The 26,515-nt window shown below is 35.4% G+C and overlaps 11 gene segments (V, D, J or C); 8 read left to right on the top strand and 3 right to left on the bottom strand.

The window, feature by feature from the left end:
* The first annotated feature begins 2,196 nt into the window (after positions 1-2,196).
* LOC116731178 (probable non-functional immunoglobulin kappa variable 6D-41) lies at positions 2,197-6,506 on the top strand. The segment is given in 3 exon segments: positions 2,197-3,542; positions 4,992-5,112; positions 5,283-6,506. Coding segments are annotated over 2 exon segments (357 nt in total).
* A 156-nt stretch (positions 6,507-6,662) lies between these two features.
* On the top strand, positions 6,663-8,219 carry LOC116731174 (probable non-functional immunoglobulin kappa variable 6D-41). The segment is given in 2 exon segments: positions 6,663-6,839; positions 6,999-8,219. Coding segments are annotated over 2 exon segments (360 nt in total).
* Positions 8,047-10,219, bottom strand: LOC116731610 (Ig kappa-b4 chain C region-like). The segment is given in 3 exon segments: positions 8,047-8,519; positions 9,310-9,361; positions 10,214-10,219. Coding segments are annotated over 3 exon segments (390 nt in total).
* A 1,018-nt stretch (positions 10,220-11,237) lies between these two features.
* Positions 11,238-11,979, top strand: LOC116731175 (Ig kappa chain V-III region MOPC 63-like). The segment is given in 2 exon segments: positions 11,238-11,417; positions 11,563-11,979. Coding segments are annotated over 2 exon segments (360 nt in total).
* Positions 11,980-12,853: 874 nt separating this feature from the next.
* LOC116731609 (Ig kappa-b4 chain C region-like) lies at positions 12,854-14,189 on the bottom strand. The segment is given in 3 exon segments: positions 12,854-13,325; positions 13,934-13,985; positions 14,172-14,189. Coding segments are annotated over 3 exon segments (402 nt in total).
* Positions 14,190-15,644: 1,455 nt separating this feature from the next.
* LOC116731167 (immunoglobulin kappa variable 3-15-like) lies at positions 15,645-16,981 on the top strand. The segment is given in 2 exon segments: positions 15,645-16,033; positions 16,126-16,981. Coding segments are annotated over 2 exon segments (402 nt in total).
* Positions 16,982-17,226: 245 nt separating this feature from the next.
* On the top strand, positions 17,227-17,719 carry LOC116731608 (immunoglobulin kappa variable 2D-29-like). The segment is given in 2 exon segments: positions 17,227-17,272; positions 17,412-17,719. Coding segments are annotated over 2 exon segments (354 nt in total).
* Positions 17,720-18,551: 832 nt separating this feature from the next.
* On the top strand, positions 18,552-19,225 carry LOC116731173 (Ig kappa chain V region K29-213-like). The segment is given in 2 exon segments: positions 18,552-18,762; positions 18,873-19,225. Coding segments are annotated over 2 exon segments (375 nt in total).
* A 2,107-nt stretch (positions 19,226-21,332) lies between these two features.
* LOC116731180 (immunoglobulin kappa variable 1-39-like) lies at positions 21,333-21,975 on the top strand. The segment is given in 2 exon segments: positions 21,333-21,430; positions 21,595-21,975. Coding segments are annotated over 2 exon segments (357 nt in total).
* Positions 21,976-22,437: 462 nt separating this feature from the next.
* LOC116731181 (Ig kappa-b4 chain C region-like) lies at positions 22,438-23,618 on the bottom strand. The segment is given in 2 exon segments: positions 22,438-22,912; positions 23,515-23,618. A coding segment is annotated over 1 exon segment (264 nt).
* Positions 23,619-25,373: 1,755 nt separating this feature from the next.
* LOC116731171 (Ig kappa chain V region 3374-like) lies at positions 25,374-26,171 on the top strand. The segment is given in 2 exon segments: positions 25,374-25,624; positions 25,717-26,171. Coding segments are annotated over 2 exon segments (375 nt in total).
* The last annotated feature ends 344 nt before the right edge of the window (positions 26,172-26,515 follow it).

Here is a 26,515-nt window from a genome sequence, read left to right as displayed (position 1 = left end):
TCCCGAGCCATGTTGAACCCATCACATAATTTGGATATGCAAATACAGACATTTTTGCAGTTGTCTGGTCCAATTTTTGACAAAAGTTAAACCATTGTTTAAAACAAAATTAATTTGCTTTGTTTTTCACAGGATGCACAAATTCTTTGTAATAAAAAGGTAAGAATAGAAATAGAAGACTGTAAAAAGCACAACTCGATAGAAGAGTCAGTGAAGAGACGAAATGAACAATGTTTTAAAAAATAAAAGACTTCACAGGAAGCTGTTGGTTAATAAAATGCAGAGTTTCACTTCTCTCTTCAAACTTCTGGAACATAGAAACAGACATGCATCACTAATGAACCATGGCAGCAGACAGGTTTCAGGGCTAAAGTTAAAAGTTTCACACTTTGAGGCCCTTACAGTACACAAAGCACATCGGAAACATGAACAAATTAGTAACCAAGATTTATATTCAATCTCAACCTGTGCAATATACTTCATAATGTAAGGTTAACTTCTTTAAATATACTGTGTTTTAATTTGGCTCTGAAGAAGAGATTGCATTTTCTTAGTGTGCACATTTATTATTAAGTAAGCAATCAAGTATATAAGTAAGTGAACTTTATCTATATAGCACTTTTTACAAATCACAAAGTGCTTTATGGCAAGCTTTAAAATATTTGTTAGGCACAAAATACATGCAAAATACATTAAACTTCATTGAATATTACGTTTAATGCATAGAAATAAGTAACAACAAAGTTGCTGTTATATAATTTTTGCTGTTATTATCTTGGTAATGAGAGTTATTTTACAGCTTATCTTCCACCAATCATGTGATGCAAATTTATTGAGCAGTCTTGCATTTTCTAACACCCTTGTCCCTAGTGAGGTTGGGAGGGGTGCTGGTGCCTGTCTCCAGCGAACGTTTCGGGCGAGAGGCGGGGTCACCCTGGACAGGTCACCAGTCTATCGCAGGGCAACACACCTAGGGAGAATTTAGAGACCAATTAACCTAACAGGCATGTTTCTGGACTGGAGGAGGAAGCCAGAGTACCCGGAGAGAACCCACACATGCAAACATGCAAAAAGCCCCTGGGCCAGGAATCAAACCCAGGACCTTCTTGCTAAGAGGCAACAGCTCTACCAACTGCACCACTGTTCAGCCCTGACTGTAGACAGAGGAAGAAAATATCAAATTATTATTATAATTGGATGTTTATATTATGTTTACAGTAATCTCTTAATTTCACAAACAATTTTCTTATTACTTGAAGTAAAATTAACATTTTGGAGAGGCCAAACCAGACTCAGGACTTGAAGAATTGTGAACTTGGAGAAGGAACTAAAGATGAAGGTGATGGCAAGAAGACCTTCTACCCTCCGTATTTGGAGCTTGAAAGAAAGATCACCAAAATAACAGTCAAAACATGCAAAACAAAAAAGGTCATGCAGTATAATAATGGTTTGTTGTCATGGGGATCAATATTTTACTTAATAATATTGAACGAATTAATAATTTTTAAGTCTGAAGCATACTCAGAATAAACTAGGTCCCTCTTGGAGGTAGTTGGAGCGTTTCCATAGAGCCACTTTGCATCAGCAGCTCCATGCTCCAGCGCTCTGGGAGAGTTTATAGTCCTGAGAGTTGAACTCTGGATGACTGACAGCTGTCCTTCATCACAACAGAAGACACAGAAATCCTCCTCATCAAAAACATGACTTTGATCTGCGTCCTCATCTGGACTCTCCTCTGCTTCACTCAGGGTGAGGAAAATCATTTTTCTGTCATGTGAAAATCATTTGGAGTGTAGCTGAGTTTCACCATCTCATGTCCAGAGTTTCTTCTCTCTCCTCAGGATCTGATGGACAAAATGTTGTTGTGACTCAATCAGCAGCCAAATCAGTGCAGCTTGGTCAGACTGTCACTATTGACTGTAAGGCCAGTAGACAAGTAGCTCTCTGTCGTTATCCATCTGATAACTGTCTGTCCTGGTACCATCAAAAACCCGGAGAAGCTCCTAAAGCTCTGATCTACTGGACATCAGACAGATTTTCAGGAATCTCCTCCAGATTCAGTGGAAGTGGAGCAGGAAATGGATTAGACTTCACTCTGACCATCAGTGGAGTTCAGGCTGAAGATGCAGGAGTTTATTACTGTATGAGTTATCACAGTGGCACCGTGTTCACACAGTGAAAAATCATCGTACAAAAACCTCCCTCAGTCTGACTGAACAGAAACTGAACTTTGTTCTGCAGCTGGAATCTGCATCAGACACTGATACAGTTCACTGAACACATCAGGCCAGAATTTATATTTCCATTAAACACAAGAACATATTCAGTTATGATATTAAGACATTATATTTTAAAATGATACTTTTTCATGATGATTTTAGATGTTTGACTTTATTTTTCCGATTTAGAAAAGAAGGATTTTATTTTCAAAATCTTGAGGAAGGCTGAAGTAACTTTGATTTTAGAAAGGCTACAAAATATTTTCCATGTTTTATTTTTAAACAATCATACATGAAGTCAAGGAAAAACATTGGTAATTTATTCTCATAAGCACATGTAGGAAGAAAGGAAAAACAATCCAGGAGGTTCTTTATTGTTGTGTTGGCTCTGGTTAGAATAATTTAATAAGTCTGCCATTATTATTTTAAAATAATTCATATCTAATCATTATTAATGCTTGATCCTGCATTTAGTTTTTAGAACCTGGACCATATGACTGACAGATGACTAGACCCAACATGTTTTGAATATTTGGTTCTAAAGGTTCTTCCAGATATTTTTCACAGACAGAAATACAACAAGCTGAGATGTGAAGTCATTTCTTGTTCTGCAAATTAACAAATAGAGACATAAACAGTTGTCAGATATTAATGACAGAAAGGTATGAAAACTTTTTCTCTGAATTATCAAGAAGTACATGACATTAGTGCGGTCTGTCAGCAGGAAAAAACTTTTTCAAAAGGTAAAAAATTGGATTCTTTGCCAATTTAATAATTTTGAAAAGATTCCAGCTTAATGTGATCATTTTATCAAGTTATAAATTAAACAACAAACCGTTGGGAAACTAGTTTGAATAGGACAAACTAAATCTTCTAGTGTAAAGATTATTTTGATGATAAACTACGATGAAACGCTCATAAAGATATATACATAGTTTGTAAACACATTTAAATATCTTATTTTGTCATAGAGAGTCACTTTGCATCAGCAGCTCCATGCTCCAGCGCTCTGGGAGAGTTTATAGTCCTGACAGTTGAACTCTGGATGACTGACAGCTGTCCTTCATCACAACAGAAGACACAGAAATCCTCCTCATCAAAAACATGACTTTGATCTGCGTCCTCATCTGGACTCTCCTCTGCTTCACTCAGGGTGAGGAAAATCATTTTTCTGTCATGTGAAAATCATTTGGAGTGTAGCTGAGTTTCACCATCTCATGTCCAGAGTTTCTTCTCTCTCCTCAGGATCTGACGGACAAAATGTTGTTGTGACTCAATCAGCAGCCAAATCAGTGCAGCTTGGTCAGACTGTCACTATTGACTGTAAGGCCAGTGTTCAACTAACAGATTGTATCCCACCCTGTCTGTCCTGGTAACATCAAAAACCTGGAGAAGCTCCTAAAGCTCTGATCTACAGAACATCATCCAGATTTTCAGGAATCTCCTCCAGATTCAGTGGAAGTGGAGCAGGAAATGGATTAGACTTCACTCTGACCATCAGTGGAGTTCAGGCTGAAGATGCAGGAGTTTATTACTGTCAGAGTTATCATTACATCAACAGTCAGAGGGTGTTCACACAGTGAAAAATCATCGTACAAAAACCTCCCTCAGTCTGACTGAACAGAAACTGAACTTTGTTCTGCAGCTGGAATCTGCATCAGACACTGATACAGTTCACTGAACACATCAGGTCAGAAATTATATTTCCATTAAACACAAGAACACATTCAGTTATGATATTCAGTTATTACATTTTAAAATATTATTTCATTTATATTTTTAGATGTTTGACACCTTCTTCTCCAATTAAGTAATGAAGTAACTTTGACTTTAGAAAGGTTTAAAAATATTTTCCATGTTTTATTTTTAAACAATCATACATGAAGTCAAGGAAAACCATTGGTAATAACACCAAAATATATTTTAATGATTGTTAAACACCTTACAGGATTTATTCTCATAAGCACATGTAGGAAGACAGGAAAAACAATCCAGGAGGTTCTTTATTGTTAGCTTAGCCTTGTTTAAAATGATTTGCTAAGTTTGCCATTACTATTGGAAAATAATTCATATCTAAATCAATATTAATGCTTGATAATGGATTTATTTTTAGAGCCTGGATCTTACTGCTGCCAGATGACTAGAACCAACAATTTTTGAACACTTGGTTTTAAAGGTCCTTCCAGATATTTTCCACAAACAGAAATACAACAAGCTGAGATGTGGTGTCAAGTCTCTTTCTTTGAATTAACAAATAGAGACATAAACAGTTTGTCAGGTATGGATGAAAGGAAAATATGAAAACATTTTCTCTGAATTATCAAATGATAACAAGTATGTGACATTAGTGAGGTCTGTCAGCAAGAAAAAACTTTTTCTAAAAGTAACAATTTGGATTCTTTGTTAATTGAATGGTTTTAAAAAGATTCTAGCTTATTGTAATTGTTTCTTTTGAATAAATCAAGTTATAAATAAAAGTTTGAGAATCGGAAACAACAAACCCTTGAGAAATAGTTTGAATAGAAGAAAAAAGATGTTCCAATAAAAAGTTTGTTTTGCTTATTGACATCATAAAGTTCACAAATATGTAAAAGTACTAGACCTATAGAAAATTCCTTCAGTGTTAACTGGTAAAAGATTATAAAGAGCCCTATTAAAGTTCCTCTCTTAGTCTTTCTTAATACATTGATGTTTCAGGAGGAAACCTGCTGCCAGTTCAGCTCCATGTGACTGACTGTGTGTTTGCATATGTGTCCTGCCTCTCTGCTCCAGCTGTTAAGAGGTCAGAGTTGATCAGTGGCTGTCCAGGCCTTTCAGAGCCACTGACACACCAGCAGCACAATGATGATGTCACTGACTCTACTGCTGACCATCCTGGGGCTCCTGGTTCAGGGTGAGACTCTGATAAAAACTTGGTTTGAAGAACAAATCATAATTAAAATTCTGCTATCATGGAGAAATATTGAAACAAGATGTTAATGTTTTCTTTTGTCTATTCAGAGATTATCAATCATTTGTAATCAAACATAGTTTCTCTCAATTGTTATTTTCCATATTTTCCAGGTTCATCAGGAGACATCATCCTTACTCAGACTCCTGGATCTCAGTCTGTTGATCCAGGACAGACTGTCTCCATCACATGTAAAACCAGTTCAAGTGTTAGTAACTATCTCCACTGGTACCTTCAGAAACCTGCAGAAGCTCCTAAACTCCTGATTCGATATGCTACAACTCTTCAGTCTGGAGTTCCAGCTCGTTTCAGTGGAAGTGGATCTGTTTCTGACTTCACTCTGACCATCAGTGGAGTTCAGGCTGAAGATTCAGGAGTTTATTACTGTCAGCAGGGTTACACACCGTTCACACAGTGATAGAATGTTGTACAAAAACCTCCCTCAGTTTCAGGGGAACTGATCTGACTCAACAGCTGCACTGAAACTAAAACATTGAACATTTCCACAAATTATTTATTTATTTATTTTGATTAATTTTCTATTTTTTAAAAGTTTATTTATTCATTCAGTCTTTTTCCAAGCAGTCATTTTTGAAAAACCTCTGACTTCTGATGATGGTAGTTCTTAAATATTTTTTCATAGCTTTCATAACAGTAAAAATTTGGAATCTTTGCCAATGAAATTGTTTTAAAAAGATTCCAGCTCATTGTTATTGTTTCTTTTGAATAAATCAAGTTATGAATAAAAGTTTGATAAGTGGAATCAACAAACCTTTGGAAAATAGTTTGAATAGAAAAAACAAGATGTTGCAGTTTAAAGATTGTTTTGTTTATTCACATCAAAAAGTTCATAAAGATCTAAAAATCCTAGATCTACAGAGAATTCCTTGATTTGCTTGGAACAATTAAAGAAACAAAAAAAGCACTAGGAGTTTAAACAATTTTTATTTTGAAATATTTTTATCAAATCATTTTTGTTCCAAGCAGCCATTTTTGAAAAACCTCTTAATTCTGATGATGGTAATTCCTAAATATTTATTCCCTAGTTTTAAAACTGTATTCCAAATATGTTTTAAATTTAATAATGATTTGCAGGGCATTTAATTCTATAAATGACCACTCTGAATATATATATATATATTTTCTCCAATCAGTGAAAAGGAATCACATCAACTATTCATATCACAGAAATTATGACTTTTCTGGTATTTAAGGATTATAAAAGAGGCAAAAAACATGATAAACGTTTTCAGTTACACATTTTATTGAGTAGATCTCAGGAATAATAACTCAATAGAATTTCTTTAAAATAAATTGCTCCTCTTTAAATGATACTTAAATTACTGCAACCTGAACAGACCTATGTCATGTTTAATGATACATGGAGTAAAAAACTATAATGAGAGTATAATAACACCATAAAGACACAATTTTCAATATTTATTCACATTATCAGCATGGTTCCAGCAGTGAGGAGGAAACCTGCTGCCAGTTCAGCTCCATGTGACTGACTCTGTGTTTGCATATGTGTCCTGCCTCTCTGCTCCAGCTGTTAAGAGGTCAGAGTTGATCAGTGGCTGTCCAGGCCTTTCAGAGCCACTGACACACCAGCAGCACAATGATGATGTCACTGACTCTACTGCTGACCATCCTGGGGCTCCTGGTTCAGGGTGAGACTCTGATAGAAACTTGGTTTGAAGAAGAAATGATCATTAAAATTCTGCTATCATGGAGAAATATTGAAACAAGATGTTAATGTTTTCTTTTGTCTATCAATAATTTGTAATCAAACATAGTTTCTCTCAATTGCTATTTTTCATATTTTCCAGGTTCATCAGGAGACATCATCCTGACTCAGACTCCTGGATCTCAGTCTGTTGCTCCAGGACAGACTGTCTCCATCACATGTAAAACCAGTTCAGGTGTTGGTAGCTATCTCAACTGGTACCTTCAGAAACCTGCAGAAGCTCCTAAACTCCTGATTTATTATGCTACAACTCTTCAGTCTGGAGTTCCAGCTCGGTTCAGTGGAAGTGGATCTGGTTCTGATTACACTCTGACCATCAATGGAGTTCAGGCTGAAGATTCAGGAGTTTATTACTGTCAGCAGGGTTATGACAGACCGTTCACACAGTGATAGAACGTCGTACAAAAACCTCCCTCAGTTTCAGGGGAACTGATCTGACTCAACAGCTGCACTGAAACTAAAACAGTAAAAGTTTTCAGAAATGTTCAACTCTTAATAATGTAGAATTCTTCTTCTTGTGTTTTTTTTTTTTTCCAGTAGTTTTTCTTTTTTTTTTTAAGTCCTATGACTAAATCATATAGAATGATGAATTTGGACTGATCAAAGAAAACGAATAAAGTGAAAAGAAATTCATGTAACAATTAGAAATTGTTCATGTAGCCAAGCTTTTAAGAGTGAGTAGAAACATTTCTTTAACTCTGCTTGAGTTTAGAGATCCACAATGTGAAACATTACAATGATGTCATTTCTTGTCTGTTCAAACTCTTCAGTCACAATACAGAAAATGGTTGAAACAAATATTTTTGTCAAATGACCAAATTATTTGAATTAGCCATAATAATCTATAATAAACCAAACTCTGACTTCTTTTGCTAAAACAGCAATTTATAAAGGCAGCAATAGAAGAACATGAACAATTTGTGACGTCATGTTTTTTAAAACACCGAGTTACAAAATAGTTTTATGTGTTAAATATAAAAATTTGCAAGAATTGCTTCAAAATCTTAAATGACCCAACAGCAGTAAACTCCAAACTCTGGTTTGATTAAAAAAATATGATAGTTTTGACATATAAACACTGAATTCAAACTTACTTTAAAATAAATACAAAAGCAGGTGGAAACCAGAAGTTGATGAGTAAATATTTATTATCTGAACAGTGACCAACATGACAAAGCAAACATGACTCAGTGAAAATAGAGAATAATCATCAGAGAAAGAGTGAGAGCAGTGACAGATTAAAGCCAGTATCAGAGTCTCAGAGAGTCAGGTCAGGACTGGGAACACTGGTCTCTCCTCAGTGTCTCTGTGACTGCGGACTGGGAGCCCTGGGAGGCCTCACAGGTCACAGAGCCCACCTTCCTCCACTGGTCTGCAGGGAGCCTCAGGGTGCTGCTCCAGCTGTAGAGGCCGTCATTCTGCAGCACGCCGGAGCTCCTGCTCTGCTCCCAGCTGCTGCTGCTGCTGCTGCTGCCGTCCAGCTTCCAGGACAGAGTCCAGTCTGAGGGGAAGCCCTTGTTGGCCAGACACATGAGGGTAACCTGCTGCTGCTGCAGCTCCACACTGGAGGGGGGCAGCACTGTCAGGGTGGGGCGGGTATCACCTAGGAGACACCAATCAGGTTAGGGAACAGGAACCACACACTTGTTAACCAGACAGCAGAATCTGGACCATCTTTACTGGGAGAAATGACTTTCTTTAAGATTCTTCAGTTGAACATTTTTCTGCTCCACCAGCCACTCCCTCACACACTGTTTCACTTCCCTTCACTGTGAACTCATGCATATCAGCACACAGAGTCCTCATATAACCTGAAATACAGTAAACTAGAAAATAAGATTAAACATAAATTGAGCTCTACTTTTCTTCCATGTGATTATACGTTAAATTAAATCTTAAATATAATCGTTTTAAAACATCTGAATCAAAAATACTTATCTTGGTAGATAATGTTTCACTTTTTTAAAGTAATAAATAAAATAAAGCAAAAAACAGTCAATATTAATTTTTATAGCAGATCAGCTGTTGGGCATAAATGACAATGAATACAATTTTAAAAATAATATATTGTCTCACATCAATTTTAAAACTGTAATTTAAAGGTCATTACAAAACATTTTGAAATAGTTCAATGAAACTTTTGAGTAAATGTGATTTTCATCCTAATATTTTAGTTGAAACAATATAGAAACATTAAAAACTTGCTTGAAGAATAACATGTTTCAGCATTATTTAAATGTTTTATTTCATTTAATTAGTAATAGAGAAATGTGAAGTCCACAATTCCTTGGAAAATATTTAAAAAATAAATTGCTCCTAACATCACACATGATCGTTTTATGATCATTCTCATAATTTATCTCACAATAAATGTTAAATATTCAGAAACTTACTTCCAACACCCAGCCTGGTTCCTCCACCAAAAGTCCACCACAGTGATACAAACTAATTGAGTCGTCGTACAAAAACCTCTGACTGTAGAGACACGGCTCTCTGACTCTGAACACAACAAACTGGTTCTGGTTTAAAAAACTGCATGAAACTTAAGTTATATTTTCCCTTCATATAATCAACACAATTCTTTCTACCAGATATAAAATAACAATTTATTCTCTCTTGATGATTTTAATTACTGACCCAGTCTGGAGTTTTCATCACTGACTGAAGCAAATTAATAAAAACTTTAATTATGGACATCTTTTTTTGTATTAGTTTGTTGATGAACCTAACAACATTGTGCATCTCAGGTAACAGTGAAATATGTGAAATATTCAACTTACTTCCAACATCCAGCCTGGTTCCTCCACCAAACGTCCACCACAGTGATACAAACTGGTTGAGTCGTCGTACAAAAACCTCTGACTGTAGAGACACGGCTCTCTGACTCTGAACACAACAAACTCTAAATGAACAGTTTCAGCCTCCAAAACACAGCTGGAAAGGTTATTTATTAATTCTGTTTTTTTCTGATATGAACAGTCACTAATTTTAATTCATTGTTCATGAACTTTTATGAAGATTTCTATTGTTAAATCCAGACTACTCAACAACAAAAACAGACATTTGTTGATCTCCTTTCTGGAGCAAAAGAGAAAAAGCGTGAAACAAACATAGTCCTTATCAATACAAAGTATCTTTAAAAATTTTGAAACAAATTATCAGAAAATTTGCCAAAGTTTCCCTTTGTATCGTCTTTCTTCTGGATCCATGAGGAAGCATCATTGTTAAGCTTTGAACTTTGATGACATATAGCTTTCCGTCTGATAAATATATAAAAAAACATCTTTAAGATGTTACCTTCATACTTGATAGTGAAAAAGTAATGATCCAAGGATTAAAAGACATTATTGTCTAATCTCTTACTCCTTGAATTGATTTAAATTTAGAATAAAAAAACAGTCACTTGTTTCTGGCATCAGGCTAATATTACTTTAAGTACAGATTGTTCAAAAGAATGTAGCAAATACAATAGATATAAGTTCAGCCATTCAATCTACAAACCAGCATATTTGGGCCTAATTGGGCCTGAATCAGCTGGTGTCAGTGGGAAACGTCTGCCACATTGGATGCAATAAGATGACAAGTGGAGTGAAGAAATTTCAAAGCAGTTGTCAAAAAATGTTTTAATAATCAACCTTTTAAATAATTAAAATGTTAAAATAATTTCAACAGAAATACTCTATGTTCAATTTACCATAAATGACAACATTTATAATAAAATGTTGTCATTTTACCATAAAACCTGAGAAACTCAAGAGTATATTCCATGAAATTCAACTGTTTTATATAACATTCAAAACCTAACTAAAAATTATTTTTGAATATAATAAACCTAGAATATGTTTAAGCTTTTCTGATATCTAATTTTTATTTGTTTTTATTTTATACAGTTTTTTTATACAGGTTTTTATACAGGTTGACTCCTTGAAGTTGTAGATTTCACTGCTTTGATAAAACAAAAAATGCACAAATACAGAAACAATATGAAGACATTTTTAAACATTGACTCCAATAAATGAACTAGTAAAAAAGCATGCCTGAATTCAGACTAGAGAAGTTGATTGAATAAAGTTATTGCATTAGGTTGGTTGTTTCTGGGTTCATATTATGTTTCCATATTTTCATGGAAAACTCAGAAATTATTTTATATTGACACAAGGAAGATGCAAACAATTAGACTTATTGAATCATAAATCTGTGTAAAAAAGTTATAAATGTTGAATTCCTGAAGTGCTTGGAGCTGACATTTATTGTGAATAAATTAAATTGAATTAAATGTGAACATTAAGATGTAACAGCAGTGAGGAAGAAACCTGCTGCCAGTTCAGCTCCATGTGACTGACTGTGTGTTTGCATATGTGTCCTGCCTCTCTGCTCCAGCTGTTAAGAGGTCAGAGTTGATCAGTGGCTGTCCAGGCCTTTCAGAGCCACTGACACACCAGCAGCACAATGATGATGTCACTGACTCTACTGCTGACCATCCTGGGGCTCCTGGTTCAGGGTGAGACTCTGATAGAAACTTAGTTTGAAGAAGATGGAAAAATATTGAAACAAGATGTTAATGTTTTCTTTTGTCTATTCAGAGATTATCAATCATTTGTAATCAAACATAGTTTCTCTCAATTGTTATTTTCCATATTTTCCAGGTTCATCAGGAGACATCATCCTGACTCAGACTCCTGGATCTCAGTCTGTTGCTCCAGGACAGACTGTCTCTATTAGATGTAAAACCAGTTCATATGTTAGTAGCTATCTCCACTGGTACCTTCAGAAACCTGCAGAACCTCCTAAACTCCTGATTTATTTAGCTACAACTCTTCAGTCTGGAGTTCCAGCTCGGTTCAGTGGAAGTGGATCTGGTTCTGACTTCACTCTGACCATCAGTGGAGTTCAGGCTGAAGATTCAGGAGTTTATTACTGTCAGCAGGGTAGCAGCTCCCCGTTCACACAGTGATAGAACGTCGTACAAAAACCTCCCTCAGCTGGAGAGGAACTGATCTGACTCAACAGCTGCACTGAAACTAAAACATTGAACGTTTCCACAAATTATTTATTTATTTTTATTAATTTTCTATTTTTTAAAAGTTTTTAATTTATTCATTCAGTCGTTTTCTACTAATATATATATATTTGGATATGAGACTAAATAAATAATAATAATAATAATAATAATAATAATTCTTTGCCATTTGGTTAGAACAATTAAAGAAACAAAAGCACTTGGAGTTTAAACTATTTATAGAAATATTTTTTCAAATTATTTTTTGTTCCATGCAGTAATTCTTGAAAACCTTCTGACTGCTGGTGATGGTAGTTCCTAAACATTTTTTTTCATAACTTTTTATAAAATTAAAAACTTGGATTCTTTGCCAATAAAATTGTTTTTAAAAGGTTCCAGCTGATTAATATTTTTTCTTTTGAATAAATCAAGTTATGAACAAAAGCTTGAGAAGTGGAAACAACAAACCTTTGGGAAATAGTTTGAATAGGAAAAACAAGATGTTGCAGTTAAAAGATTGTTTTGCTTATTCACATCAAAATGTTCATAAAGATCTAAAAATCCTAGACCTACAGAGAATTCCTTCAGTGGTATTTGCTACTTGGTTAGAACAATTAAAGACACAAAGGGCACTAGGAGTTTAAACAATTTTTATTTTGAAATGTTTTTTTTTCAAATAATTTTTGTTCCAAGCAGACATTTTTGAAAAACCTCTTTATTCTGATGATGGTAGTTCCTAAATATTTTTTCCTTAGCTTTAAAACTGTATTCCAAATATGTTTTTAAATTTAATAATGATTTGCAGGGCATTTAATTGTACTCTTGTGACGGATAGAGACGATGTCTAAAGAGAATAAAGGCAAGACATAAATAAGTAAAACAGTTGAACATAGCTAAAATATCTAAAGCTGAATAAAAAAGCAGGTGGAAACAAGAAGTTGATGAGTAAATATTTATTATCTGAACAGTGACCAACATGACAAGCAAACATGACTCAATGAAAATAGAGAATAATCAGCAGAGAAAGAGTGAGAGCAGTGACAGATTAAAGCCAGTATCAGAGTCTCAGAGAGTCAGGTCAGGACTGGGAACACTGGTCTCTCCTCAGTGTCTCTGTGACTGCAGACTGGGAGCCCTGGGAGGCCTCACAGGTCACAGAGCCCACCTTCCTCCACTGGTCTGCAGGGAGCCTCAGGGTGCTGCTCCAGCTGTAGAGGCCGTCATTCTGCAGCACCCCGGAGCTCCTGCTCTGCTCCCAGCTGCTGCTGCTGCTGCTGCTGCCGTCCAGCTTCCAGGACAGAGTCCAGTCTGAGGGGAAGCCCTTGTTGGCCAGACACATGAGGGTAACCTGCTGCTGCTGCAGCTCCACACTGGATGGGGGCAGCACTGTCAGGGTGGGGCGGGTATCACCTAGGAGACACCAATCAGGTTAGAGAACAGGAACCACACACCTGTTAACCAGACAGCAGAATCTGGACCATCTTTACTGTGGGAGAAATGACTTTCTTTAAGATTCTTCAGTTGAACATTTTTTCTGCTCCACCAGTCACTCCCTCACACACTGTTTCACTTCCCTTCACTGTGAACTCATGCATATCAGCACACAGAGTCCTCATATAACCTGAAATACATTAACTAGAAAATAAGATTAAACATAAACTGAGCTCTACTTTTCTTCCATGTGATTATGAATGAAATAAACTCTTAAACATAACATTTTTATAAAATCTAAATCAAAACTAATTGATGCTCATGTTGCTTGATAATGCCTCACTCTTTATGTAATGAATAGAATAAAACAAAAAAACTGTCAATATTAACTCTTTCATCCTAATTTTTTTAGCTTATACACTTTAAAAACATTAAGAACTAGTTTTAATTAGTAAGACAAAAATGTGAAGTCCACAATTCTTTAGAAAAGGTTTCAAAAATAAATTGTTCCAAACATCACACATGATCCTCTTATGATCATTCCCATAATTTATCTCACAATAAATGTTTAATATTCAGAAACTTACTTCCAACATCCAGCCTGGTTCCTCCACCAAAAGTCAACCACAGTGATACAAACTAATTGATTCGTCGTACAAAAACCTTTGGCTGTAGAGACACGGCTCTCTGACTCTGAACACAACAAACTGATTCTGGCTTAAAAAACGAAATATAACTTATGTTACATTTCCCCTTCATATAATAAATAAAAACGTTTTACCAGAAATAAAATAATTTATTCTCTCTATGATTCTAACTACTGACCCAACCTGCAGTTTTCATCACTGACTGAAGCAAATTAATATAAACCCAAATTATGGACATCTCCAATTATATTAGTTTATTGATAAAACTAACAACAGTGTACCGCTCATATTATAATAAAATGTGAAATATTGAACTTACTTCCAAACTCCAGCCTGGTTCCTCCACCAAACGTGTACCACAGTGATACAAACTGGTTGAGTCGTCGTACAAAAACCTCTGACTGTAGAGACACGGCTCTCTGACTCTGAACACAACAAACTCTAAATGAACAGTTTCAACCTGAAAAACACAGCTGGAAAATATATTTAATTATATTGTTTCTGACATCAACAGTCACTAATTTTGGTTTCTTCCTCATAAATGTTTTTGTTTATATAAAAGGGAAGGTTCCACCACAAAAACATACATATTTTGACACTTTTTCAGAGAGAGATGCAGGCATAAAAAAATATAAATAAATAAATAAATAACTTGGTGGAGACATAATCCTTATCAATATATGTTAACTTTATTGCAGACATTTTGAAACGTTTTACCAGAGATGTTGCCACACAAAACTGTTTCCTTTTGACTCTATTTCTCCTGAGAGGAGGAGGACGGTAGTATCCATGGAAACACTGAGGAAACATCATTATTGAACTTTGACATCCAGGTTTCAGTCTAAAAAATAAATATATATATATGAAAAAATCTTCATGATGATACTTTCATACTTCAACAAGTAAAACATGATTGAATGATTAGAAGATATTTTCTAATCTCTTACTCCCTGAATTCATTTAGATTTAGAGAAAAAAAACTTTAATTTATGTTTTTGTATCAGGCTAACATTAATTTAAATACACAATGTTCACTGGAATGTAACACATACAACAGATATAAATTCAACTATTCTATATACAACTGAGCACATTTGGGCCTAACTGGGCCTGACTGAGAACACAAGATCTTCCATTATGATATTTTTTATGTGTGGATTATAAATCAGCTGGTATCAGTGGGAAACGTCTGTAACCTTTGCTGCATTAAGACGACAAATGGTTTCAAGCAATTTCACAATGAAATGTTTAAATATTCAGCCAATTAAATGTAAATAATTTGAACAGAAATGGTTATCAGCTCTATCAAACAGATTTACTTTGTTTTTATTTATTGTACTTTTTGTGCCAATCATATTTAAAAACGTAAAAGTCAGGATCTTGTTTCTAAAGTTCACCAGTTTGAATTAAATTGAGTTTTACTGTAAAACCTGTGAAACTCAATAGCATAATGATATATTAACATTTTACAAAACATTCAAAACCTACTAATAAATGAATTTAAAATAAATTAAACCAAAAATACATGTAATATTTTCTCTTCTCTAAATGTAATTTCAATGATACAAAACATTTTGTTTTACAGTTTCTCCTTTTTTTGGATCTAAGATCTCATTTACAATGTAGCCCAGGTTTGAAATGACAAAACAGAAAACAACATTGATAAGCACATACTAAATATTAAAACATTTGACTCAGTTAAATCAGCAATAAAAACATGTCTGTATTTGAAAAGTGTATTTTTGAGACCAGAATTAACCCAAATCTGATATCAGATACATATTGATGAAGCAAGAACTTAATAATAAAATATCAAGTATAAAGAACATAATCTAAAGGATTCCATTCAAATCTTAAATAAACTGATTTGCATCAGCAGCTCCATGCTCCAGCGCTCTGGGAGAGTTTATAGTCCTGACAGTTGAACTCTGGATGACTGACAGCTGTCCTTCATCACAACAGAAGACACAGAAATCCTCCTCATCAAAAACATGACTTTGATCTGCGTCCTCATCTGGACTCTCCTCTGCTTCACTCAGGGTGAGGAAACTCATTTTTCTGTCATGTGAAAATCATTTGGAGTGTAGCTGAGTTTCACCATCTCATGTCCAGAGTTTCTTCTCTCTCCTCAGGATCTGATGGACAAAATGTTGTTGTGACTCAACCAGCAGCCAAATCAGTGCAGCTTGGTCAGACTGTCACTATTGACTGTAAGGCCAGTCAGGCACTTTCAACATCTCAATGCAGCAGCAATTCACAGGTCTGTCTGTCCTGGTACCATCAGAAACCGAGAGAAGCTCCTAAACCTCTGATATATGGAATATCAACCAGATCTTCAGGAATCTCCTCCAGATTCAGTGGAAGTTCAGCAGGAAATGGATTAGACTTCACTCTGACCATCAGTGGAGTTCAGGCTGAAGATGCAGGAGTTTATTACTGTCAGAGTTATCATTACATCAACAGTCAGTACGTGTTCACACAGTAAAAAATCATCGTACAAAAACCTCCCTCAGTCTGACTGAACAGAAACTGAATTATAAAGATGGAAGCAGCTGCACAGACTGAAACAGTTCACTGAACACCCACATGAGGTCCACAAAATATATCTCTATTAAACACAACAACACAATCAGTGACAGGATAAATTCCTGCTACGATCCTCTAAAATATTAAAAAGTTAAATAAGATTAAAACAATGTTTAGTCAGAGTTTTATAAGTGTTGGTCTGAGATTACTTAAAGCAAACCATGGTCAGCACAAATGGGCTGATTGTTTTACTTTTTTGCCAAATCATTGAAAATTAATCATATCAAGCAATCAGTTCAGAAAAATTAGGAAGATTGTTGTTAAAATGATGACAAAATATTTCAATACAAAATAAAAGTTTTCAGTCAGAAACTTTATCAAGATGATCAGAGGATGAATTACAACAGGGTAGATATTTTTTTTAAAATCAATAGTTACTCTTTTGAAATGCCACTACAAATTGCAAAGAAAAAATAAAATGTGGTTATAATGACACCAAAAAGAGAAATACATTTAGATATTTACTGACATTATCAGCATGGTTCCAGCAGTGAGGAGAAAACCTGCTGCCAGTTCAGCCCCATGTGACTGACTGTGTGTGTTTGCATATGTGTCCTGCCTCTCTGCTCCAGCTGTTAAGAGGTCAGAGTTGATCAGTGGCTGTCCAGGCCTTTCAGAGCCACTGACACACCAGCAGCACAATGATGATGTCACTGACTCTACTGCTGACCATCCTGGGGCTCCTGGATCAGGGTGAGACTCTGATAGAAATTTGGTTTAGGATTCTATTTGCTGTGATTAAGAAACATTGAAAAATAATCAAATGAACCATCCATTACAAGTGAATCCTGATCTGGATTTGTGTCAATATCTCTCTGTGTCCTGTTTTTAGGTTCCTCAGCAGTCATCATCCTGACTCAGACTCCAGGATCTCAGTCCGTTACTCCAGGACAGACTGTCTCCTTTAGCTGTAAAGCCAGTTCGCCTGTTGATGATTATTTGCACTGGTACCTTCAAAAACCTGGAGCAGCTCCTAAGCTCCTGATCTATGAAGCTATAACACGTTGGACTGGAGTGTCTGATTGTTTCACTGGAAGCGGATATGATATTGATTTCACTCTGACCATCAGCAGCGTTCAGGCTGAAGATGCAGGAGTTTATTACTGTCAACATAGTGAGAACGTCCCGTTCACACAGTGATGCAACTTCGTACAAAACCCTCACCACTGCAGAGGAACTGATCCAAAGCTGAACTGAAACACAAGTTGTACATGTAGGGAATAAAATACAAATTTTGTACTAAATTAAGACTGTTAGTTTCAGTTAGTGATGGAAAATTTTTCGTCTTTAATTTATTGCCATGTGCAGCCACATAGTTTAGCTCAACTTTTTGTTTGATTACTTCTTTTACGTTCAGGGTTCCCTTTATGTGTAGCCTTACACTTGCTTAATTTTATGTGCTTGTTCTGTGACGCAAGCAGGCTTTCTTACTTTTGCATAATATTTTAATCAAACTTTTCATTTTTGAGCAAAACAGTGGAAAGAAATCTACCAAACAAACCCATACAAAATAAGTTATTATTATATCATATAATATATAATATTTTTAAAATGCAGCCAGATGCTGCTTTGCTGACAGGTTTCAGTGTCAGTATTTTTAATTCCATGAGTAAGAATTGAAAAAAACACATTACACAAGCCTGCTACGTCAACACACCTTTAAAGGTTTAAACACAGAAATCAAAACACAAGTTTTGCTTAATATCTGAAACAATATGAATGTTTGGAAAGGTATTGGCTGGAAATATGACAAAAGATTGGAAAGAAGAATACCCACCATAAGATAATTGCAACATAGTGATACTTTTAGGATTTTTTTTAGATTTCAGTAGGTAAATATCATAAATAGAGTTGAGAAGATCAACATTTGTGTTTTACAATAAATGTCAAAAGACCACAATTATGAGGCACAATAAATTACTGAAATGAAACTGATTGGTTAACTGATCAACAGCAGAGTGACCTGTGACCTGTTGTAGTCAGTCAAAGCATTTCCATAGAGCCTCTTTGCATCAGCAGCTCCATGCTCCAGCGCTCTGGGAGAGTTTATAGTCCTGACAGTTGAACACTGGATGACTGACAGCTGTCCTTCATCACAACAGAAGACACAGAAATCCTCCTCATCAAAAACATGACTTTGATCTGCGTCCTCATCTGGACTCTCCTCTGCTGCTGCTTCACAGGTAAAGTCCAGAGAATCCAACTCCTCTCCTCTATGAACATCTGTCCCTCTGAAAATTGGTTGGCAAGTTCACAAAGGTGTTTAATGTGTGTTTTTTTTAATTATTATTAGAATCCAAAATCCAACCTACAGTGACTCAGCCTGCAGCAGTGAGCTCTTCCTTGGGACGATCTGTCACCATCAGCTGTAAGACCAGTCACAATGTTTATAGCTCCAACCGTTTAGCCTGGTACCAGCAGAAAGATGGAGAGGTTCCTAAGCTCCTGCTGTACTCCACCAGCACTCGAGCATCAGGGACTCCAAGTCGTTTTACAGGCAGTGGATCAAACTCTGACTTCACTCTGACCATCAGTGGAGTTCAGACTGAAGATGCTGCAGTTTACTACTGTAAGGGAGAATTCCCATCAAACACTCACGACGTGTTCACACAGTGAAAAACAGTCATACAAAAACCTCCCTAGGTCTCAGACTGAACTGAAACTGAAGTGGTTGCTGCAGCTTCCAGCAGCTGCTGAAGCTGGTGCACTTCGTCAGAGGCACAAAAACATGACAATAAATGATAGACTTTTGCCTCATGAAATTTCATATTTATGTAATCTCTAATCCTCTTCACATGGTGCAGATTCTTTGAAAATTGCAGTATTTAAATTCAACATAAGATTCACTTTCATTAAAATTTGCAAACAATTCATGAAACTCAGTGAAACTAATAAATGGTAAATGGACTGAACTTATATAGCGCTTTTCCAGTCATTTTGACCACTCAAAGCGCTTTACACTAGAGTCACATTCACCCAGTCACACTCACAAACACATTTATACACCAATACGCAGATTGGTAGGCAATTTGGGGTTAAGTGCCTTGCCCAGAGGCACATCGACATGTGGCAGGAGGAAGCTGGAATCGAACCTTCCTACAACCTTCCGATCGCAAGACGACTACTCTACCAAAGAGCCAGAGTCGCCCAATGGACAAACAGTAAAAGTTTTCACACGTTTGCCTATTTTCTTCATTATACTTTAACATCATGTTTAAAACGATCAACCAGCAATAGCAGGTAAACTATGATTTATAAGTTCCTTAGGTAACACTTTATTTGACGGGTTGTGAATAAGACTGTCATGACATCGTCATAAACATGACATGACACCTGTCATGAACATGAATACGTCTTCAAGAATATTTATGACTGTTGTCATTAAGTGTCATTCAGTGAATCATGACACTTTTAATACAAAGTTGACATTATTCAAAATGTCTTTGTTATGACAACTTGACATTAACCAAGAAATCATGATCTGACATAAATTTGTTATAAAAGTATTGCTGATTAAACTTTAAAAATTATGTAGCTTTATGTTATTAAAGCTAAGTTTATTCAGTAATACTTTTATAACAAATTTATGTCAGATCATGATTTCTCGGTTAATGTCAAGTTGTCATAACAGACATTTTATGACAACAGTCATAAATATTCATGAAGACTTATGTTTATGACAGTGTCACGACAGTCTTATTCACAACCCATCAAATAAAGAGTTACCGTTCTTTATATAGCACTCATGTAAAATAAAAGCCATCAATTGTGGTAAAAACAAAAGAAAGAAGACAAGATGTAAAGCACACCACTTCAAACTAAGACTCTTTAATCTCTTACCATCTTATCATACTTGATCATTTCAGCCCCAAAATAAACATGTTAGCAAAAATACATTTCTGCTCATCTGCAAAAATCTCAAACAGGAGAGGCATATTACAGACATACATCAATCATTGGATGACATCAGTTATCATTTGTCTCATGGTAACTACTGAACTTACTCATAATATTCATATTTTCTGTGGATGTCATGGATATTTTAGTCCAAATAATATGAGAACAGTTACCACATTTGCTTTGTCAACAAGAGGTGTTATGTTATTGCTAAATACTCACAACTTAACTCAATCTTTGTTTTTATTTTATTTGTCTCATTTGATTGTTTCATATATAGGTGTAATTTAACATAGGTGCAAATTGTAACTTTCATTCCTAAGTTGCTTTAAGTTTTGTTAGGTTTCTGTGAATAAAATGTTAACAGATGTAGAATCTTTGGACTGTTCAGGCTGAGCAAATGATCAGTCCAACAAACAAACATCATACTTTTATCCCGGAGTGATATGAGTTAATAACTTATTTTCTAAAGTGTTTAAGTTTTCGTTCAAAGCTTCTCCACCATTTGTTTCTCTTTGAAAGCTTTTTTAATCCCTGAAGTTATATTTGTATTATTTTCATCAAACTCCAAAGTACTGGTTATGATCTAGTCATGCAGCAACTTTATCATTGTTCCATAAAATATTTTTAAAAAAAAAGAAAATGAAAATGGATAGAAAAGTCTTGCATCCTATATAAATTTTCAGAAAAGCTGAACCTCCTTGTTTAAGCTCATTTCTTGGTTTTCCAAATGTAAATCTTTCAGCTTTGATCTGGTAACGTCACAGAATGATGAGCTGAGCTCCATGTGACTGACTCTGTGTTTGCATATGTGTCCTGCCTCTCTGCTCCAGCTGTTAAGAGGTCAAAGTTGATCAGTGGCTGTCCAGGCCTTTCAGAGCCACTGACACACCAGCAGCACAATGATGATGTCACTGACTCTACTGCTGACTGTCCTGGGGCTCCTGGTTCAGGGTGAGACTCTGATAGAAACTTGATTTTTGGATGAAAACTGACATCGCAAAGTCATGTTCTACTGTATTGGGTCACCAAAACACAGCAGACTTTCTTAGTTATTCTCTACAGGTTGATGATTTTCAGTTCAGATCTTAATTCTTTTTCCTTTTTGTATTTTCCAGGTTTAACAGGAGAAATCATGGTGACTCAGACTCCTGGATCTCAGTCTGTTGCTTTGGGACAGACTGTCTCACTAAAATGTAAAACCAGTTCATATGTTAGTAACTATCTCCACTGGTACCTTCAGAAACCTGCAGAAGCTCCTAAACTCCTGATTTATGCTGCTACAACTCGTCAGTCTGGAGTTCCAGCTCGTTTCAGTGGAAGTGGATCTGGTTCTGACTTCACTCTGACCATCAGTGGAGTTCAGGCTGAAGATTCAGGAGTTTATTACTGTCAGCAGAGTTACAGCTCGTTCACACAGTGATAGAACGTCGTACAAAAACCTCCCTCAGCTGGAGAGGAACTGATCTGACTCAACAGCTGCAAGGAAACTAAAACAGTAAAAGTTTTCAGAAATGTATATATATATTTTTTATTATTAATACATTCATTCATTTAGTCATATATTTATGCTACAATGTAGCCATTTTATTTCTATTATTTGGTGTAATCTGAGATAAAAAGAAAAAAAAATCATAGCTATGTGGTCAAAATGAAAAAACAGAATTTAAACACTATTTCTATATAACATTTTTCAGATCATTTTATTGTTCTACATTGTTATAATTATGTGATTTTATATATATATAATTCCTGTTCATGTTAACATATCATTTTTATTTCTTTTAAAGCTTACTATATTTCAAAAATATAATTTTGAAATCAGAATAATTTTATTTCCAGGGTGTTTCATCCTAGTCTGTGGGCACATAATGTCTAAAAACAACAACAGTCAAAGAAAAAACTGTGAGACCAAATAAACAGATTTGAAGCTGAATACAAACGCAGGTGAAAACCAGAAGTTGATGAGTAAATATTTATTATCTGAACAGTGACCAACATGACAAGCAAACATGACTCAGTGAAAATAGAGAATAATCAGCAAAGAAAGAGTGAGAGCAGTGACAGATTAAAGCCAGTATCAGAGTCTCAGAGAGTCAGGTCAGGACTGGGAACACTGGTCTCTCCTCAGTGTCTCTGTGACTGCAGACTGGGAGCCCTGGGAGGCCTCACAGGTCACAGAGCCCACCTTCCTCCACTGGTCTGCAGGGAGCCTCAGGGTGCTGCTCCAGCTGTAGAGGCCGTCATTCTGCAGCACCCCGGAGCTCCTGCTCTGCTCCCAGCTGCTGCTGCTGCTGCTGCTGCTGCCGTCCAGCTTCCAGGACAGAGTCCAGTCTGAGGGGAAGCCCTTGTTGGCCAGACACATGAGGGTAACCTGCTGCTGCTGCAGCTCCACAATGGAGGGGGGCAGCACTGTCAGGGTGGGGCGGGTATCACCTAGGAGACACCAATCAGGTTAGAGAACAGGAACCACACACCTGTTAACCAGACAGCAGAATCTGGACCATCTTTACTGCGGGAGAAATGACTTTCTTTAAGATTCTTCAGTTGAACATTTTTTCTGCTCCACCAGTCACTCCCTCACACACTGTTTCACTTCCCTTCACTGTGAACTCATGCATATCAGCACACAGAGTCCTCATATAACCTGAAATACATTAACTAGAAAATAAGATTAAACATAAACTGAGCTCTACTTTTCTTCCATGTGATTATGAATTAAATAAACTCTTAAACATCAAATTTTTATAAAATCTAAATCAAAACTAGTTGATGCTCATGTTGCTTGATAATGCCTCACTCTTTAAGTAATGAATAGAATAAAAAAACTGTGAATATTAACTCTTTCATCCTAATTTTTTAGCTTATACACTTTAAAAACATTAAGAGCTAGTTTTAATTAGTAAGACAAAAATGTGAAGTCCACAATTCTTTAGAAAAGGTTTAAAACATAAATTGCTCCAAACATCACACATGATCCTCTTATGATCATTCTCATAATTTATCTCACAATAAATGTTAAATATTCAGAAACTTACTTCCAACATCCAGCCTGGTTCCTCCACCAAAAGTCAACCACAGTGATACAAACTAATTGAGTCGTTGTACAAAAACCTCTGACTGTAGAGACACGGCTCTCTGACTCTGAACACAACAAACTGACTCTGGCTTAAAAAACTAAATATAACTAAAATTACATTTCCCCTTCATATAATAAATAAAAAACTTTTTACCAGAAATAAAATAATTTATTCTCTCTATGATTCTAACTACTGACCCAACCTGCAGTTTTCATCACTGACTGAAGCAAATTAATATAAACCTAAATTATGGACATCTCCAATTATATTAGTTTGTTGATAAAACTAACAACAGTGTACCGCTCATATTATAATAAAATATGTGAAATATTGAACTTACTTCCAACATCCAGCCTGGTTCCTCCACCAAACGTGTACCACAGTGATACAAACTGGTTGAGTCGTCGTACAAAAACCTCTGACTGTAGAGACACGGCTCTCTGACTCTGAACACAACAAACTCTAAATGAACAGTTTCAACCTGAAAAACACAGCTGGAAAATAAATTTATTAATTATATTGTTTCTGACATCAACAGTCACTAATTTTGGTTTATTCCTCATAAATAATTTTGTTTATATAAAAGGGAAGGTTCCACCTCAAAAACATACATATTTTGACACTTTTTCAGAGAGAGATGCAGGCATTAAAATAAATAAAAAAAATTAAATAAATAACCTGGTGGAGAAAAAAACTCCTTATCAATATATGATAACTTTATTGCAGACATTTTGAAACGTTTTACCAGAAATGTTGCCACATTCATCCTTCATCATTTTGACTCTATTTCTCCTGAGAGCAGGAGGACGGTTGCATCCATGGAAACACTGAGGAAACGTCATTAATGAACTTTGACATCCAGGTTTCAGTTTAATAAATAAAAATATATAAACAAAAAAATCTTCATGATGTTACTTTCATACTTCATCACGTAAAACAGTGAATGATTAGAAGATATTTTCTAATCTCTTACTCCCTGAATTCATTTAGATTTAGAGAAAAATAAAACTTTAATTTATGTTTTTGGTATCAGGCTAATATTAATTTAAATGCACAATGTTCACTGGAATGTAACACATACAGTAGATATAAATTCAGCTGTTCTATATACAACTGAGCACATTTGGGCCTAACTGGGCCTGACTGGGAACACAAGATCTTCCATTATGATATTTTATATGTGTTGATTATAAATCAGCTGGTATCAGTGGGAAACATCTGTAACCTTTGCTGCATTAAGACGACAAATGTGTTCAATTTCACAATAAAATGTTTAAATAATCAGTCTTTTAAATTTAAATAATTTGAACAGAAATGATTATCAGCTCTATCCAACAGATTTATTTTGTTTTTATTTATTGTACTTTTTGTGCCAATCATATTTAAAAACCTAAAAGTTAGAATCTTGTTTCTAAAGTTCACCAGTATGATTTAAATTTAGTTTTACTGTAAAACCTGTGAAACTCAATAGTATATTGAATAAAAATTAGCCATTTTACAAAACATTTAAAACCTACTAAAAATGACTTTAAAATAAAGTAGATCAAAAATACATGTAATATTTTCTCCTCTCTAAATGTAATTTTATTTATACAAAACATTTTTTTTTACAGATTCTCCTTTTTTAGATCTAAGATCTGATTTACAATGTAGACCAAGTTTGAAATGACAAAACAGAAAACAAAATGGATAAGCAGATACTAAATATTAAAACATTTGACTCAGTTAAATCAGCAATAAAAAACATGTCTGGATTTGAAAAGTTTCTTTTTGAGACCAGAATTAACCCAAATCTGATAGCAGATACATATTCATGAAGCAAGAACTTTATAATAAAATATCAAGTATAAAGAACACAATCTAAAGGATTTCATTCAAATCTTAAATAAACTGATTTGCATCAGCAGCTCCATGCTCCAGCGCTCTGGGAGAGTTTATAGTCCTGAGAGTTGAACTCTGGATGACTGACAGCTGTCCTTCATCACAACAGAAGACACAAAAATCCTCCTCATCAAAAACATGACTTTGATCTGCGTCCTCATCTGGACTCTCCTCTGCTTCACTCAGGGTGAGGAAAATCATTTTTCTGTCATGTGAAAATCATTTGGAGTGTAGCTGAGTTTCACCATCTCATGTCCAGAGTTTCTTCTCTCTCCTCAGGATCTGATGGACAAAATGTTGTTGTGACTCAACCAGCAGCCAAATCAGTGCAGCTTGGTCAGACTGTCACTATTGACTGTAAGGCCAGTAGACAAGTAGATTGTGGCACACCCTGTCTGTCCTGGTACCATCATAAACCTGGAGAAGCTCCTAAAGCTCTGATCTACAGAACATCATCCAGATTTTCAGGAATCTCCTCCAGATTCAGTGGAAGTGGAGCAGGAAATAAATTAGACTTCACTCTGACCATCAGTGGAGTTCAGGCTGAAGATGCAGGAGTTTATTACTGTCAGAGTTACCACAGTGGCCCCGTGTTCACACAGTGAAAAATCATCGTACAAAAACCTCCCTCAGTCTGACTGAACAGAAACTGAACTTTGTTCTGCAGCTGGAATCTGCATCAGACACTGATACAGTTCACTGAACACATCAGGCCATAAATTATATTTCCAGTAAACACAAGAACACATTCAGTTATGATATTCAGTTAATACATTTTAAAATATTATTTCATTTATATTTTTAGATGTTTGACACCTTATTCTCCAATTAAGTAATGAAGTAACTTTGACTTTAGAAAGGTTTAAAAATATTTTCCATGTTTTATTTTTAAACAATCATACATGAAGTCAAGGAAAACCATCGGTAATAACACCAAAATATATTTTAATGATTGTTAAACACCTTACAGGATTTATTCTCATAAGCACATGTAGGAAGACAGGAAAAACAATCCAGGAGGTTCTTTATTGTTAGGTTAGCCTTGTTTAAAATGATTTGCTAAGTTTGCCATTAGTAT

This window comes from Xiphophorus hellerii, chromosome 13 (genome assembly GCF_003331165.1).
Source record: "Xiphophorus hellerii strain 12219 chromosome 13, Xiphophorus_hellerii-4.1, whole genome shotgun sequence".
Lineage (NCBI taxonomy): Eukaryota > Metazoa > Chordata > Actinopteri > Cyprinodontiformes > Poeciliidae > Xiphophorus > Xiphophorus hellerii.
This window is presented reverse-complemented; position numbering and strand designations above follow the sequence as displayed.